We start from the raw sequence: 15,946 nt of genomic DNA on the forward strand, positions 1-15,946 counted from the left end.
TTTAAGAACAAATAAAATGTACAACCTATTCAAAGGGCTTTTGTTGACATATTTTCTTTGAGATTTTCATTCAAACTTAAAACACACACACACACACACACACACACACACACACACACACACACAAAGCTGTTCCCTAAGATTAATGTTATGCTATGTCATAAGATTGAAAATTGCAATTTCCAAGAATACTCTCATATTTTTTACTTCGTATTTCATTTTGAATCTGAATTAAGTGTGGTATCCCAAATAATATCCAAACATGCCAGTAAAGTAGGCAGTACTGATTTGGGAAAAGCATCTAGTTAAATATCATAAAATCTAACCATTTTTACTTTTAGTAAGAACTGTGGTGTAACTCACAGAGACATTCATTTGTGTTTTTCTTATTGAACTCCTTATTGTTTATATTTTGGGCAAAATTTATTTCCGTTAATATGGATTGAGCCCAGATCTGTTTAAGAATGAGAAATTGTTAGAGCTTACATGCAAAATTTAAATACTCTGAAGACATTACCTAGCTCCGATTCATTCATGAATGCATGTGTGTGTGTGTAGGTTTGTATAGACCTTGGCATTCAGGAAGGCTCCACTGAGGCACGTTCCATATTTTCCAGCATCTCCTCCTGTGTCCTGCTGTGCCTCCCTGAAGGGAGTGTCTGGATCACTGAGACAGAGGCTGCGTGGCTGGCCACCTAAGTGCCCCATGCCTATGTGCTGGCCTTCATGCCCACGGCTGACCTTTCCTGTGTTTGCTTATGGAAAATGAAACCCTGATGAGATGGAAACCAAATGAAGTTTCCATGAAAATGAAGCATTTCCTTGCTTCATCTAGAACCTATTTGCCAACTAAAAACCTGCTGAAGGAAAACTTGTGGAATTTGCTCCCATTTCATTAGGTTACAGCACTATATGTGATTATGTGTGTTTGTTCGGCTATAAGTGGATATTGACTTCAAAAAGTTTAATATAGTTTATGCAGTGCTTCGAACAGTAATTTGATTCAAAGTAGATTCGAATGCTGGGAGAATTTAATTAGAATTATTCTTAAAATGCATAATTTCAGAAACAGACAACAAAGATGATTTGTTTTAGCCGAGGTTCTTTGGATGGCTTTTCTGTAACGCTATGATGTTACTGTATTATTTCGGGAATTGAAGTCATGCTGGAAGAGTCTTCATTTAATACTAGCTCAAGGTGTTTATTGACCTAGCATTTCACTCTTTATTACTTTCTCTGTTTGCAATTGCTTAGGATATTGCATTCTCTTGCTTTTAGATGTGATTTCACATTTAACAACACTTCCGTACACTCATGCTTATATCAGGAAAATTAGTAAGTTTAGCAAACGAAGCTTAAAAAAATGAGAATTTTTGGAAAGCTTAGTATATTTAAAAACTTGAGAGGCATCTTATTATTATTTTGTAATATAAAGTATACATTCCTACCAAGATTAACTTTGGATGTATAGTTTAAACAGGGTGGACATGATATGCTACTTAAATTTGATGTAAGTGAACCTACCAGTGGAATACATGGTTGATCCAACTCTATGGACACCAAAAGGACTTTATTTCTGAAGATAGACTCTTATTTGGCCATAGACATACCCCTGTTAAGTATGTTGGAAAGTCAAATGTCTCAATAAGTAGGATTTGTGTTTCTAGTGAGTTGCTGACACAACTGTTTACATCTCAGGACAGAGAGCACTAGGATGGTGTTGGGGTAGCAGTGACTTGATCTTGTAGGACAAGGGGGGATAGTCCATCATATCCTGGAAGAATTGAATCACCTTCCCAGTGCCTGGCCCATTGTGAAACTAGGTTAGCCTGGCTTTACCATGAACTTGTGCACAGTGTTGGGTTGATGTGATTCCAGTTTCTGGTCGTGGCTCACCTGTTCCTGAGTGGCAGAATTTGTTTCATTCCTTGTACACACCTTGGGGTGGATGAAATTTGGTTTAAAAGTATTATTGAAAACAAGCAGTTAATCAGTAGAATTCCACTCTTTATTATACTTTTACTAATCTAAATGTTCATAGAACCAAGGAGATAATACTTTTCCTGTACTGAATATTCAAGCATGTGATCATCACCCAAAAGTAAAAAGGATCAGAATTTGAACCCAGGCGTTCTGGTCCTGGAGCCCAGATCTTTAAAACCTACCATCAGCTCACTTCCATAACGATTGCATTTATTATATTTTGTGACTTAACACGTGCTTACACTTACTGTTTGTTGTATGCCGTGCATGCTCAGCCATTCCGTTATGTTCATATTTTACAAACAGTAAATAATATTAATACTTGGGTAATATTGTAGATATCACCTGTTCTTTTTACTCTGTCTATAGTAGCTACTTATGTTTCCTCATACTTTCCTGTTTTTGTGCATGTATTCTCTTTGTTTCTGCATTGCTATTAAGAAATTAAAATATTATTTCTCGTCACTGTAATCTATTGGTTGTCTGGCTTTCCAAAATAGGTGTAGCAAAATTCTTTTAAAATTCTTTTTATTTCAATAATATCTCTTGACAATAATTGCCCTGTGTTTAAAATTCTTACTTCGTTTTTATTTGTTGAATATATAATTTACTTTTGGCGATTTCTTTCATTTCTCCCTATTCTTCCCTTTTATGGAAAGGACAGTGAGCAATTGTAATTGGCAAAACAAACCAGAACTTAAGCATGGTCAACAGCAGCATACTATTTTCCTTTTGATAGCTAATTTTACAGAGAACGGTGGGCAAAAAAACTCTCTTTTCTACTTATACAAAATAACAAGTGCTGGTTCTCTGGGTGTCAGGGAAGTTGTAAAAAGAGAATTGGTATGACCTGAAAATGTCATTGACTGTGCTTTCTCAGTCTTGCTAAGTTCAAAGAGAGTATCAGTTTCCATATACGTTAGTGTTTGCATAGCAGTCACAAGAGAAAACCAAGGAAAGCCATTTGAACTTTCTTCAGAGAATGAAAAAAATTCTAATTTTAAAAATTTGTGTAAACTTGGAATCTCATGATACAAGGGGGTGTGTATCAGATAAAGCATAAAGCTTAGATGTAGAAATTCTTGATGCAAAAGTCCTGGCTCTGTCATTTCCTAGCAGAGTTTGTCAGTCTTCATATCATCCACCTTTAAACGTTGATAGTAAACATAAGTGCCGTATTGATGACCACTCAATGACTTTCCTGAAAATAAGATGATATTATCTGTGTGAGCTAAGTTCCAATCCATACACACTGTAAATCTTCTTCTATGGCTGTTGTTCTTTTGATAGCATCTAGCTGTCATGTCGGGCAGTGCTTCCCAGCTTTATTCACATCGTTACACCCATAGATAATGAGTACATTTGCATAGTATGCTCAGGTAACTGGACAGAACTTTCTGGTCAGAAGCAACCAGCCCTGGGGCTTTGCCCACTCCAAGTGCTACCTACCTAACCTGTAAACTGACGTGAAACAACTTGGCACATGTGTAACCTATTAGGAGCAAATCAGAACTCGAGGGTGTGTTGGTCAGAAGGTTCTGGAACCAGAAAACAAGGAGAACAAAACTTGCATGTAGTTTTGACACCCAAAAGTATTTTGGAAAAGTTTATTTTTGGTAAACAGCTTTTATATTACTCATTGATTTATGTCTCTGGATTTTTATATCTTTAAAGAAAGGTCAATAGGGACTAGATCTGTTGAGTTTAGTGTTTAGTGTAAAGCTAGGGAATGAGTGATTCAAAGTATCTAAAAAAAATCTGTACTTCAAGATAGAGGCATGCTAATACCATGGAAACTATATTTATATTTATTACACTCTTATTCTTCTTCCTGTTGATAATTTGGGATTATCACTTATTGTATCATTGTATAAGGGTTACACCTAGATATAGGTAGTGGGAAATTTACCAAATTAATTTAACAAACAGGAATTTATTTTTTTCTCAGCAGGAAGTTCAGAGACAGGCAGCAAAACTCATGTTCTTTCCGATGCCTGCCTGCCTGCCTGCCTCCCTCTCTCTCTCCCTCCCTCCCCCCTTCCTTCCCTCCCTCCCTCCATTCCTTCCTTCCTTCCTTCCTTCCTTCCTTCCTTCCTTCCTTCCTTCCTTCCTTATGGTTTTGTCACTATGGTCATGAGGTGGGCACCCCTCCTTGACTTATTATGTCCATGCTTCACGCAATAAAGAAAGAAAGTTGAAAGTAAAAGGCATATACTAACAGAGTCTACCCTTTTTTGTATTAGGAAAACAATAACATTTCTCCTGTCCTACTTTAATTGTTGGCTTCAAGTGAGTTTCATGACCACCTCTGGCTCCTAGAGAATTTAAGTATTTTTAACTGGGCATATATTTATCATGAACAAAGTCAAGGTTCTGTTAGAAGACTGAAGATGAGAATGAATAGTAGGTAAAAAAAACAAGAACCAAAAAACAAACTTGTGTTAAACTTGATATAATTATCGTTTTAGGCATCCCTGATAGGGAGAGTTCTAAGGCAAGATAGTATACTGTGAGGTGGAGTGATGCCCAAGGTACTTTAATTTTACAGTTATAATATTGAAGTTTCTTTTATAGGATATGCTGAAATAATGTGCTATTATGTGCTAGTATCACTGGTCTTACATCACAAATATTTTCAATCTATCAATATTTATTGGTCATGTCTCCACACTTGCTGTTACTCTAGGCTCTTGAGGCATAGAACTCCTAGGGATAGTGGTGGTGGAATGTAAAAGCTCTAAGCACAGGATTAGGAATTGTGTATCTGGGTTTTAGTTCTGACTCTGGATCTTAGTAGTTGTGTGATCTTGAGTAAGTCATTTAACTTCGCTGATTCTCGTTTCCTCATAAGTCAAGTAGGGATAGTAATGATAGTACCAAACTCATGAGATAAAATCTTCAGTGTGCTTGGTGCAGACCCTGGTGCATGTGCTGTCAGTGTTTGTTCTCTACATCATTATCATTATTTTTATCATCATTGGTATTTTGTTGCCATGAAGCATTGGAAAAATAATAGTTAATAACATCATTATTATAGTATCTGATATTTCTGAATAATATGACAGTGTTTAAAGCACTTTCATACCCAGTATCTCCTTTGATCTGAGACAAACATGTGAGTCTGAGCCCATAGCTTACATGTCTAAAAAATATGCCCCAAACTCAAATGAAATATATATATAGTGCTGTGTTCTGAGATAATTTTTTAAAAAGATTTTATTTATTTATTTATGAGAGACACAGAGAGGCAGAGGGAGAAACAGGCTCCATGCGAGGAGCCCAATGTGGGACTCTATTCCAGGACCGCGAGATCACGCCCTGAGCCTAAGGCTGACGCTCAACCGCTGAGCCACCCAGGCACCCCTGTTTGAGATAATTTATTCACATAACTTACTGCTAATGTTTCAAAAATGGTTTGGGACAAAGAGTCTAACATGGTATCCAAATTTGGAAACAGTAGAGTTGTAGTTGTCACACTATGTTACCAGTTTTTCCATGGTGATTCCTTTCCTAATAAACCTTTTGTCTTTAGGCAAAACCCAAGTACACTTTTGGTAGGTCCCATAGTTTCCAAGGTTTTTATAAGTGTAAGGCATCATAAGGTATACGTTATTATGCTTTATGGTTAGAAAGGCTATCAACAGTTATCCAGTCTATTCACTTCGCACATGAGAAAATCAAGGTCCTGAAATGCTGATTGACTTGCCTCAAATCACCAACCAACAGCCAGTTCGTGGATAGGACTGGAGTCTGTGTTTCCTAATTAACAGGCCAGAGTTCTTTTTACCTGGCTAGTGATTCCCAACTTTTTGGCTCATGCATCCCTAGGAAAATATAGGATTTAGAGCAAAAGGTTCACAGCTCCATGTGTGCTTTATGTATCATCTATAAACTAAGTATTACTCTTCACATATAAATATGCAAGTCTCTATAGATACCATTATGATTTATAAATTGTAAATTCATTTAAAGATATTTCTGAAGTTATAAAATATTTTTCCTAGTATCTTTCAATTAAGAAATACCAAAAGCGTGTTTATATAGCATCCTCAGACTTTAAGTATGTTTGAAACCATGTGTTACAATAGGAGTCTCAAACTCAAGTGCTTATGGGGTTCAGCACGTAATATAAGTAAAGTGGTTCAGTTATAGAAAAACAACGTTGAAAATGTGATGACAATTAGCAAAGGATATTTAGTCTTAGTATAGAGGGTGATAGGGAATGGGAGGGACGATGTCAAGCTGGGGATCCTCTGACTGTTGCCAGGAGATCACGAATCTGACACTCCAATCTCTCAAGAAACCAGGAATATTATTTTTTAATACAGTATGAAGAGCAGGTTTTGTGGGAGAAATGTTACATAAGTTCTCCTGTGAAGATGGTATTTTTCTTGCTAAATGTATGGTTGTGCTTCCTTTACCACATAATTCACAGGACTTTTGCATAAAATACTGGCAGGATTCCTGTTCCTCTAACTGGAATAATCAGAAGTTCACATTGATTTGGGTAAAATTCATAAATTATCTTCATGGCAGACCATGATTTTTTTTGGGGGGGGGGGTGACCATGATTTTTTACATTCTCTTCAACTTTGTTAGTGTTTCACTTCAAGAGATCTTGTTTCCTAAGGTTTTTTTGTTTGTTTTTTTTTCCTCTATCCCTTCTTATGTTCCAAGACCCTTTTTAGGATCAATCACATAAAACAAATGAGGAAAGGCAGGTCCAGTTTGGAAAGCATTGTTCTTAAGGACACTAGGAGGATATAGTCTAGTGAGCTCTTGACTAGTTCCCTTACATCCCCTACAGGAAACCTAATAGAGGAGAGTCTCTTCATCCCTTTTGAATGAGGAGGCAGTTGAGAATTTGTTTTTCAGTGGGTTGTGGTAGGTACCTCATGGTACTTTCAGGTCCACTTTGTGAATGGAAAGCATTTTTGGGCCCTTATCCATAGAGAAACAAAGCCACATTCTACAACCAATAGTAAAAATCTAGTTGCAATGATTTATGTCAGCTTTCCTCTTTTGAAAAGCTCAGGTAAACACAGACCATATAAAATTATTATTGCTATTTGTGTCTGCCACTTTATTATAAAAACTTTCATCTCTGTTACCACAAGGCATAGATGCTTTATTATGTTAGTAGAGATACGTCTTTCAAACAAAGCATTTTTCGTGGTTGGCCAAGTACTTTTCCCAGCCTTGTAGAAAGTTGGTCTTCTTAGTAAAATATGAAGTACTTCCAAACAGAAAATTGTAAAAGATGAGGATCCAATAAGAAATTCTTTTTTTATGCTTCTTTACTGTATTACCCTGCATTCTTTCCTCATCTCACAGGTTTGCCTCAGTAATTAATCAAATTTCAGACTGTGCAAATCTGCAGATTATTGCTCCTGAGGGCACTATTCCAATTGAAAAACAGTTTTCAAAATTTTAAAACTCTTTCCCTGGAGAAGTTGTTCCTTAGACCTTAAGTATCCCTCCTAGTTTGGCAATGACAAGGCTGTTGCTGTGGTAACTGGAAGAGTGATCCTAAAAGCTTGTTACCAACCTTCATGTTACCCACACTTGAATGAAAACTTTAGCTCATTGCAATAGGTGACAGTGTACAAAACCATGATTACAGAATCCACCCACTCAGCTGGAGGAGTTCAGGAAGTAGGATAAAATTTATTTTAGAAAGGATCCTACCTCATTTCTTGCTTCTAATTTATGGATTTTCAGTTATTGTGGCATTCCAATATTGGACTTTTTATTAAGGAGTACACCTTCAATTCTAGCGTTTCAGAATTTTTTTTTTTTTTTTTTTTTTTTTTTTTTTTTTTTTTTTGGCTTCAGGGCTGCCAGAACAAAACAAAACAAAAAACAACTTTACGACTGTTGTTTTCCATTATGGTTTGCAACACAGTTTGGTATAATAAGGTCTATTTTTCCTCTTGATTTCTAAGATTTCTGCTGGAAACTCTGATGAAGAACATATGTCTGCCCTAAATCTCTCCCATGAGAAATGTTGGAACTGTTACATTTAGTTTTACTGTCCAACATATTAAAATAGTTAACCACACCACATATTACAAAACAGCTATATCAAGTGAAGTTTAAAATATTTATTTCATATTTAAAATATATCACAGGCTGTGTAGAAAGATATTTAGATCTGCCTATTAAGGTAGCTAGCTAGTTAAGTAGTTTTGCTAGCATATTAAAGGTTCACTACAAATTACTTTCTCAAGTACTTAATTTTTTCATGTCACATGATAAAAATAATCATCCTTAAATAAGACACTATTTGCGTTAGTATTTATATATGCACAACTGTATAAGACATACTGTGCATATCACTAATTTTTGTGTCTGCACATGATGTCAATATTAATTGTTAATATGACAGATGTAGATTAATTATTGCTGATTCTTATTACTTACACATTACATGTCGTATAAATTTCTCAATCATGAAAAGAAAAAGTAGAGTGCATGGAGTACAAGAATAGTTTTCTTGAACATATAGCTATGGATGAAATAGGAGAGATGGGGTGATGTAGGTGAAGAGAGTACAACAGTGGGGGGGGGGTGCTAATTTTTACTCCTAAATATGCCCATATCATAAAGCTAGTATGAAGGTTAAAAGACAAAAATAGTAAAAATAAGTACGATCATAGTGATTAATGGATATTCAAGATAAAAATGTTAAATATGACATTAAAAACATGAAATGGAGAGGGAAGAAAGTAAAAATGTTGAGTTTTAGAATAGGATCAAACTTAAGTTGTTATCAAGTAGACTGTTGTATGTAAGTCTCATGGTAACCACAAAGCAAATCCTATAGTAAATACATAGAAGATGAAGAGAAAGGAATATAAACATACCTTTGAAGAAATTCACTAAACAAAGGAAGATACCAAGAGAAGATGAAAGGAACAAAAAGGAGCTCCAAAAATAGTCAACAAACAATGAACAAAAAAATGGCAATAAGTAATACCTATGAATTAGTACTTTAAATGCAAATGAACTAAATTCTCCAGTTAAAAGACATAGAGTAGCTGAATGGATTAAAAAAAAAAAAAAAAAGACCCATCTGTAGGCTGCCTATAAGAGACTCACTTTAGATGTAAGGACATGCACAGACTGGAAATGAAAGCAATGGAAAAAGATATTCCATGCAAATGGTAGCTGAAAGACAGCTGGAATAACTCTATTTATATCAAACAAAATAGACTTTAGAACAAACTTTAAAGACACAAAGATGGACTTAGATAATGATAAATAGGTCAGTCCAACAAGAGGATTTAACATTTGTAAATATTTATGTACCTGACATAGATGCTCCTAAATAAAGCAAATATTAACAGATCTAAATAGGGAGAAGTAAACATCAAAACAGTAGTAGGGAATTTTAATACTCTACTTACATCAATAGATTATCCAGACAGAATATCAATAATATCAGCATTAAGTAACACTTTAGAACAGATGGACTTAACTGAAATATACAGAGCATTCCATCCAAAAGCAACAGAATACACATTATTCTCAAGTGCATATGGAACACTTTTCAAGGTAGATCACATGTTAAGCCACAAAACAAGTATTAATAAATTTAAGAGGATCAAAATCATATCAAGGATCTTTTCTAATCACAATGGCATGAAACAAGGTATGAAATCAATGACAGAGTACTAAAAAAAAAATCACAAATATGTAGAGATTAAATAACATGCTACTGAATAACTAGTGAGTCAATGAAGAAATCAAGGGAGAAATTAAAAACAAAAACCCATAGGAGAAATTAAAAAAAAATAGAGACAAATGAAAATAATATATCAAAATTTGGGGGATACAGCAAAAACAGTTCTAAGGGGGAAGTTCATTGTGAAATAATTATGAAATAAGAAAAGCCTCAAACAACCTAATTTCACACCTTAAGGAGCTAGAAAAAGAAGAACAGGGACACTTGGGTGGCTCAGTGGTTGAGCATCTGCCTGTGGCTCAGGTAATGATCCCAGAGTCCTGGGATCAAGTCCTTCCACCTATGCCTCTGTGTCTTTCATGAATAAGTAAATAAAATCTTTTTTTAAAAAAAAAAGAAGAAGAAGAATGAAGTCCAAAATTAGTTGAACAAGAGAAATTACAAAGAATAGAGTAAAAACAGAGATTAAAAAGACATTAGAAAAGAGCTGGTTCTTTGAAAAGATAAACAAGCCTTTGACAAGCCTTTAGCTGGACTCACCAAGAAAAAAAAAAAAAGAGAGAACTCAAGTAAAATCAGAAATGAGGGACACCTGGGTGTCTCAGCGGTTGAGCACCTGCCTTTGGCTCAGGGCATGATCCTGGAGTCCCGGGATCAAGTCCCACATCAGGCTCCCTGCATGGGACCTGCTTCTCCCTCTGCCTATGTCTCTGTCTCTGTCTCTCTCTGTCTCTCATGAATAAATAAATAAAATCTTAAAAAAAAATCAGAAATTATAAAGGAGATGTTACAACCAATACTATAAAATACAAAGGAATGCAAAAGACTGCTATGAACAACTATATGCCAGAATTTGGAGAACCTAGAAGAAATGTATAAATTCCTAGAAACATACAGTTTACCAAGACTGAATCATGATGAAGTAGAAAATTGGGACAGACCAATTATTAGTAAGGAGATTGAATCAGTAGTCAAAAATCTCCCCCGAAACAAAAGTCCAGGAGCAAACAGCTTCACTGTTGATTTCTACCAAGCATTTGGAATTAATGCCAATCCTTCTCAAACTCTTCCAAAAAACAGAAGAGGAGGGAACTCTTCAAAACTAATTTTTCAAGGCACCCTGATACCAAAAGCAGACAAGGCCACTACAAGAAAAGAAAATTAAAGGCCAATATCCCCAATAAACTTAGATATAAAAATTCTCAACAGAATGTTAGCAAACTGAATTCACAATACATTAAAAGGATTGCATACCATTCTCAAGTGGATTTATTCCAGGAATGCAAGGGTGGTTCAACATCTTCACATACTCAAGATGATATACCATATTAACAAAAATGAAGGATAAAAATTGTTATGATCATCTCCATAGATGGAGAAAAAGTATTTGACAAAATTCAACTCCCATTTATGATAAAAATTCTAAATGAAGTGGGTGGAGAGGGAATGTATCTCAACTTAATGAAGGCCATATATGACAAGTCTACAACTAACATTATACTCAGTAGTGAAAAGCTGAAAGGTTTCCTCTAAGATCAAGAAGAAGACAAGGATACCTACTTTCACCACTTTCATTAAACATAATATTGGAAGTCCTAGCCAGAACAAATAGGCGCACACACGCGCGTGCACACACACGCACACACACACACACAAGAAAGAAAGAAAAGAAAAGAAAAAGGCATCCAAATTAGAAAGGAAGAAGTAAAGCTGTCACAGATAACATATTATATATGGAAAATCCTAAAAGACTCCATCAAAAAATGTTAGAACTAATCAATAAAGTTTCAGGATACCAAATCAACACACAAAAATTTGTTATGTTTCTATACAATAATAACAAACTATCAGAGAATGTAAGAAAATATTCTCATTTACAATTGCATCAAAAAATAAAATATGTAGGAATAAATTCAAGGAGATGAAAGACATATATTGTAAACTATAAGACATTAATGAAAGATTGAAGAAGACACAAATACATGGAAAGATGCTGTGCTTATTGCTTGGGAGAATCAATATTGTTAATATTGTCCATACTACCACAGTCTACAAATTCAGTGCAATGTCTAATAGAACGCCAAAGCCATTTTTCAAAGAAATAGAATAAATAATCCTAAAATATGCACAGAAACACAATAAAACCAGAATAGCCAAAGCAATCTAGAGAAAGAACAAAGCTAGAAGTATCATGCTTTCTTATATCAAACTATATTACAAGCTTTAGTAATTAAAACAGTATTGTATTGACATAAAAACAGACACATGGGTCACTGGAAGAGCATAAAGAGCCCAGAAATATACCTATGCATATATGGTCAATTAATTTACAACAGAGGAGCCAAGAACATACACTGGGTAAAGAATATATACTGGGTAAAGGACACTTTAATAAATGGTGTTGGGAAAACTGGACAGCCACATGCAAAAGAATGAAACTTGACCACTATTATATGCCATACACAAAAATTAACTAAAAATAGATTTAAAAATTTGAATGTTAGACCTGAAACCATAAAAATCCTAGAAGAAAACCTAGGCAGAAACTTCTTGACATAGATCTTAGTGATGATTTTTTAAATCTGACACCAAATGCAACAAAAGCAAAAATAAATAAATCAATAAATAAGTAGGACTACATCATACTGAAAAGCTTCTGCCCAGCAAAAGAAATTATCAACAAAATGAAAAGATGACTTATTGAATGGGAGAAAATATTTCAAGTCATGTATATGACAAGGGGCTAATATCCAAGATATATCAGGAAATCATACAACTCAATAGGAAAAAAAATCAGGTTAAAAAATGAGCAGACGAGTTATCCATTGACAGATGAATAGGACGAGGGAGAAATGGGTGAAGGAGGTCAAAAGGTAAAAAAAAAAAAAAAAGAAAAAAAGAAAAGAAAAGAAAAGAAAGAGAAGAAGAAAAGAGCATAGTAAGGAGGGGACCTAATTTTTACTCCTAAATATGCCCATAGGTATGTAACCTGAAAGTAAGTCACTTATTTGCTTTGAACTCAGGATCCTCCTCATAAAATGAGAGCCTTATTAGGTGAATCTAAGTTCTCTTCTTTCTCTACCATTCTATGGTTCTAACTTTATATGCTTTTTATTTTTATCTGAATCTGAATGCTCTCTTCCCTTCTTCTAAATCAGGTTCTCCTCAATACCATTTTCTCCTTTTGGGTTTACCACTCTCATCTCAGGAGGGGGGCACTGGAGTCACTGACTCAACTTCAGCTCCTATGGGAGCTGGCTACTCCCTGCAGCCCATCTCTGTTGTCTTTAAGATGCTGTTTACATCTCTCCAAAGATGCTCCCTTACCCCAGGCACATATTGGCCATGGCCTTCTCCGTGTGTCTAGCCACGCAATCATTATGCCATCTGATTTCAGGCTAACATTCTTAAACTTGATTTTATATTTTAATACCTTTACTTTAAGGTTTTTCCTCCACTATTTTAATCAGACTTTCTCACCGGAGAAAATTTGGAAATGAACGGTATAGAGGCCACATATAAATTGCATGTTATTGGGTACTGATGAAAAACAGATTTTGCCATTTGCATTTACTCTTTTGTGAATTGCCTGTTCATGACCTTTCCCTTTTTTCCTACTGTATCATTCATTTTATTCTTAATGATTTAAGAATAACATTTGTTTTATTAAGGTTATTAACACTTCGTCATATATTTTGCTAATATGTTTTGCTAGTTAGTATTTGCCTTTCATATTGGCTTAGCTGGGAATTCCAGAGAGTTAGGGCAAGGGCTCCAACAGTGTGATCAGAACTCTTTGCATTTTCTAAGCTATTCTTCCTTGAAAGTATTGGCCTCATTCTTTCAAATTACAACTCCTCTGTGGACCTCTCATCCCTCCCAGCCATTCCTGGCTTATGTCATTCCAGAATAGCAACCCAGGGGGGAAAAAATGAGGACTTCTCTGATCAATCACAGGAAGCAAAGCTGACTGACTTTCCACTACTGTTGTCAGGGGAGTGGGGTTTCCTCTGGCCATGCTGAGTCATGTGGGTAACTGTGTGAGGAGGCACGAGGGAGGGAGGCAGGGACAGGGATTTGGAGAAATGGACAGCGGACTGTGATTGACTATCTATCACTGCCTCTTAGAATGGGGGTTGGAGTGATTCCACAAAGGAGGGGTTACTGACATACAGTCCTGATGTACTGACATGCACATCTTGAGAACATTCACTAATAAATCAGTTTTACATCTTTATCATTAGAAAAATAACAACTATCTTGTCTTCCATCACTTGAGTTTGATATCTTACCTTAAGTGGACCAGTATGTCATGGACACCTGAATAATGGCTTTGAGAGTAAGAATTTGTATACCTAAAAATAACTGTCCAGAATTCTCACTAGTGTCTTAGAAAATAGTATCAGAGCTACTGTCAAGTGAATCTTAGAACTAAAGCTGCTTTCACCCTGTGATTGCCCCTCAACATTCAAGTAGCAGTAATTGTGTCTGTCATGCATCACTGTGTAATTATTTGTAATTCTCGAATATAAGCTTTTGAAGGGTAGGGATTGTCATTCAGATGAATTGCATAGCCCCATTCATGTTATATGTTCTTAAAATATCTATAATTGGATTTATTTCTGGTTATGGAAATCATATGTTCATAAAACACTTGAAAGAGCTTTTGCACCTTAACAAACAGAATAAAATAAAAAATTACCCATAAACCCAGAGCAAACTACTGTTAGTATTTTGATGTGTATTTGATGATCTACTACTAAGTAGAAATTCAGGTTTCACATATGCTTCACAGGTAAAGGTATCAGGTAGGATTTGGTTTTAAATCTTTTAGACAGTTTTTCTATTAAGGTCACAGTGCCTAGAATAAGGAAGGTGCAGGTATATTGTCAACATAAGGTTTTTAAAACTAACGTTGGAAAGGAAGTTGTTGAGAATTGGAGTGCTGAATCCTTGTCCCAGTCCTAGGAAACAGTGTTCCTCAAAAGTAAAATTACCTTTAATCACAGTATAAAGGAAGATCCTGTAAGCCCAAAAGGAGATTCTTGAGGACCCTGGGTAAAAATAAAAACATTTAGGTACAAGCAGTTCAGCCTAAAATTGCAGCAGAAGAAAATTAAAAAGGGGCACAAACAGCTGTAGGCTTTGACTTATATCAGTTTATTATGTGAGAATGAAAGATTAATATTTAAAAAACCAGAAGGAGAACATATGTGTACAGCCATGGTGATAGTGATTTGTATTTTGAAATTTAGTTTTAAATGTAACCAGGAATGTAATTCCCAGAGAAGCCTGACTTTTTCTGCCTTCATGTGTTGCCTGTTTATTCTGTCTTTAGCACCTGGACTGAATTGGTCCCAAAAGGAATGGTAATTTTCACTGAAGTGTTTATAAAATGAAACCCCCTTCTCCTTTTTTTTCCTTTCATTTTAAACACAAGACATATGCCTGCACCTCTTTGTCAGGCTCTTGACTTGTTGCCAACCCGACAGAGAGCCATCTGGAACAGGAAACTGATACGACGCAGCGTTCATTAACAATTTACGTTTTCTAACATGCAAATCGTTTGGGGTTTTAATTTTAGAAGCTGTGGTTTGGTCCAAACTATACTCTAATATCGTCGGACTCTTTATTTCCTTATTTGTGCTGTGGTGGTGAAGAAAAACAGTTAAATCTGGTTTACTCTTTTCAGACCATACTGTAGGATTTGGGGTTTCTTCGCTATACAAATCACCAACTTGCGAAGAATTCAATCTTTGGCCAGGAAAGGTTTCTTCAGAGTTAAGATGTGGTTGGATACTTCCTAACTGGGAATGCAGACCCTTTCGGCCAAAGTATAGAAACAATGCATGAAGTAAACAATAACACGTTAGTTGTAGTTCACAGTAGTTTGCACGTGTCTTTGATGTACAAGAAGTGAAGCATAAGCGTATGTTTTCATCTGTTAAAAAAGCTTAGAGTGCTTTCTTAGAATGCTTAGAATTTTGTTCCCAGAAACAGATTTCAAGGGCAGGAATTGATTCTGTCATCATATCTTTGTTATTAAACTTTAACCTTCTGCTTACCATCCCCCTGCTTCCTTCCTCCCTCCTAATCTCACACTTCTATAAGAGAAATCCGAAAACTAGTCACCTTGGGAGTTTGCACACTCTATTTCTGATTATTTCACGTTGTTCTCCTTGAGAATGCCGAAGCCCAGACAGAAATGACATCATCTGAGATGAGTACAGCCTTTTATTTTAGAAATGGATATTTAATGCCTTTTGACTTCAGAGA

General features: G+C 35.5%; 1 protein-coding gene across 4 annotated transcripts in view; it reads left to right on the forward strand.

Annotated features, from left to right (window-relative positions):
• Positions 1-15,946, forward strand: part of SCFD2 (sec1 family domain containing 2) — a 434,949-nt gene that overhangs the window by 202,369 nt on the left and 216,634 nt on the right. Inside the window, exon 6 of one of the 4 annotated variants that reach the window (XM_026016507.2) lies at positions 618-2,454. The exons of the other annotated variants lie outside the window; for them this stretch is intronic. Coding sequence (XP_025872292.1) covers positions 618-769 — 152 coding nt within the window. The 3' untranslated portion in view covers positions 770-2,454. Of the gene's footprint in view, positions 1-617; positions 2,455-15,946 lie in introns of those variants that run through there. 4 annotated transcript variants of the gene reach the window in all.

The sequence above is a fragment of the Vulpes vulpes genome, chromosome 2 (assembly GCF_048418805.1).
Source record: "Vulpes vulpes isolate BD-2025 chromosome 2, VulVul3, whole genome shotgun sequence".
NCBI classification, from domain to species: domain Eukaryota; kingdom Metazoa; phylum Chordata; class Mammalia; order Carnivora; family Canidae; genus Vulpes; species Vulpes vulpes.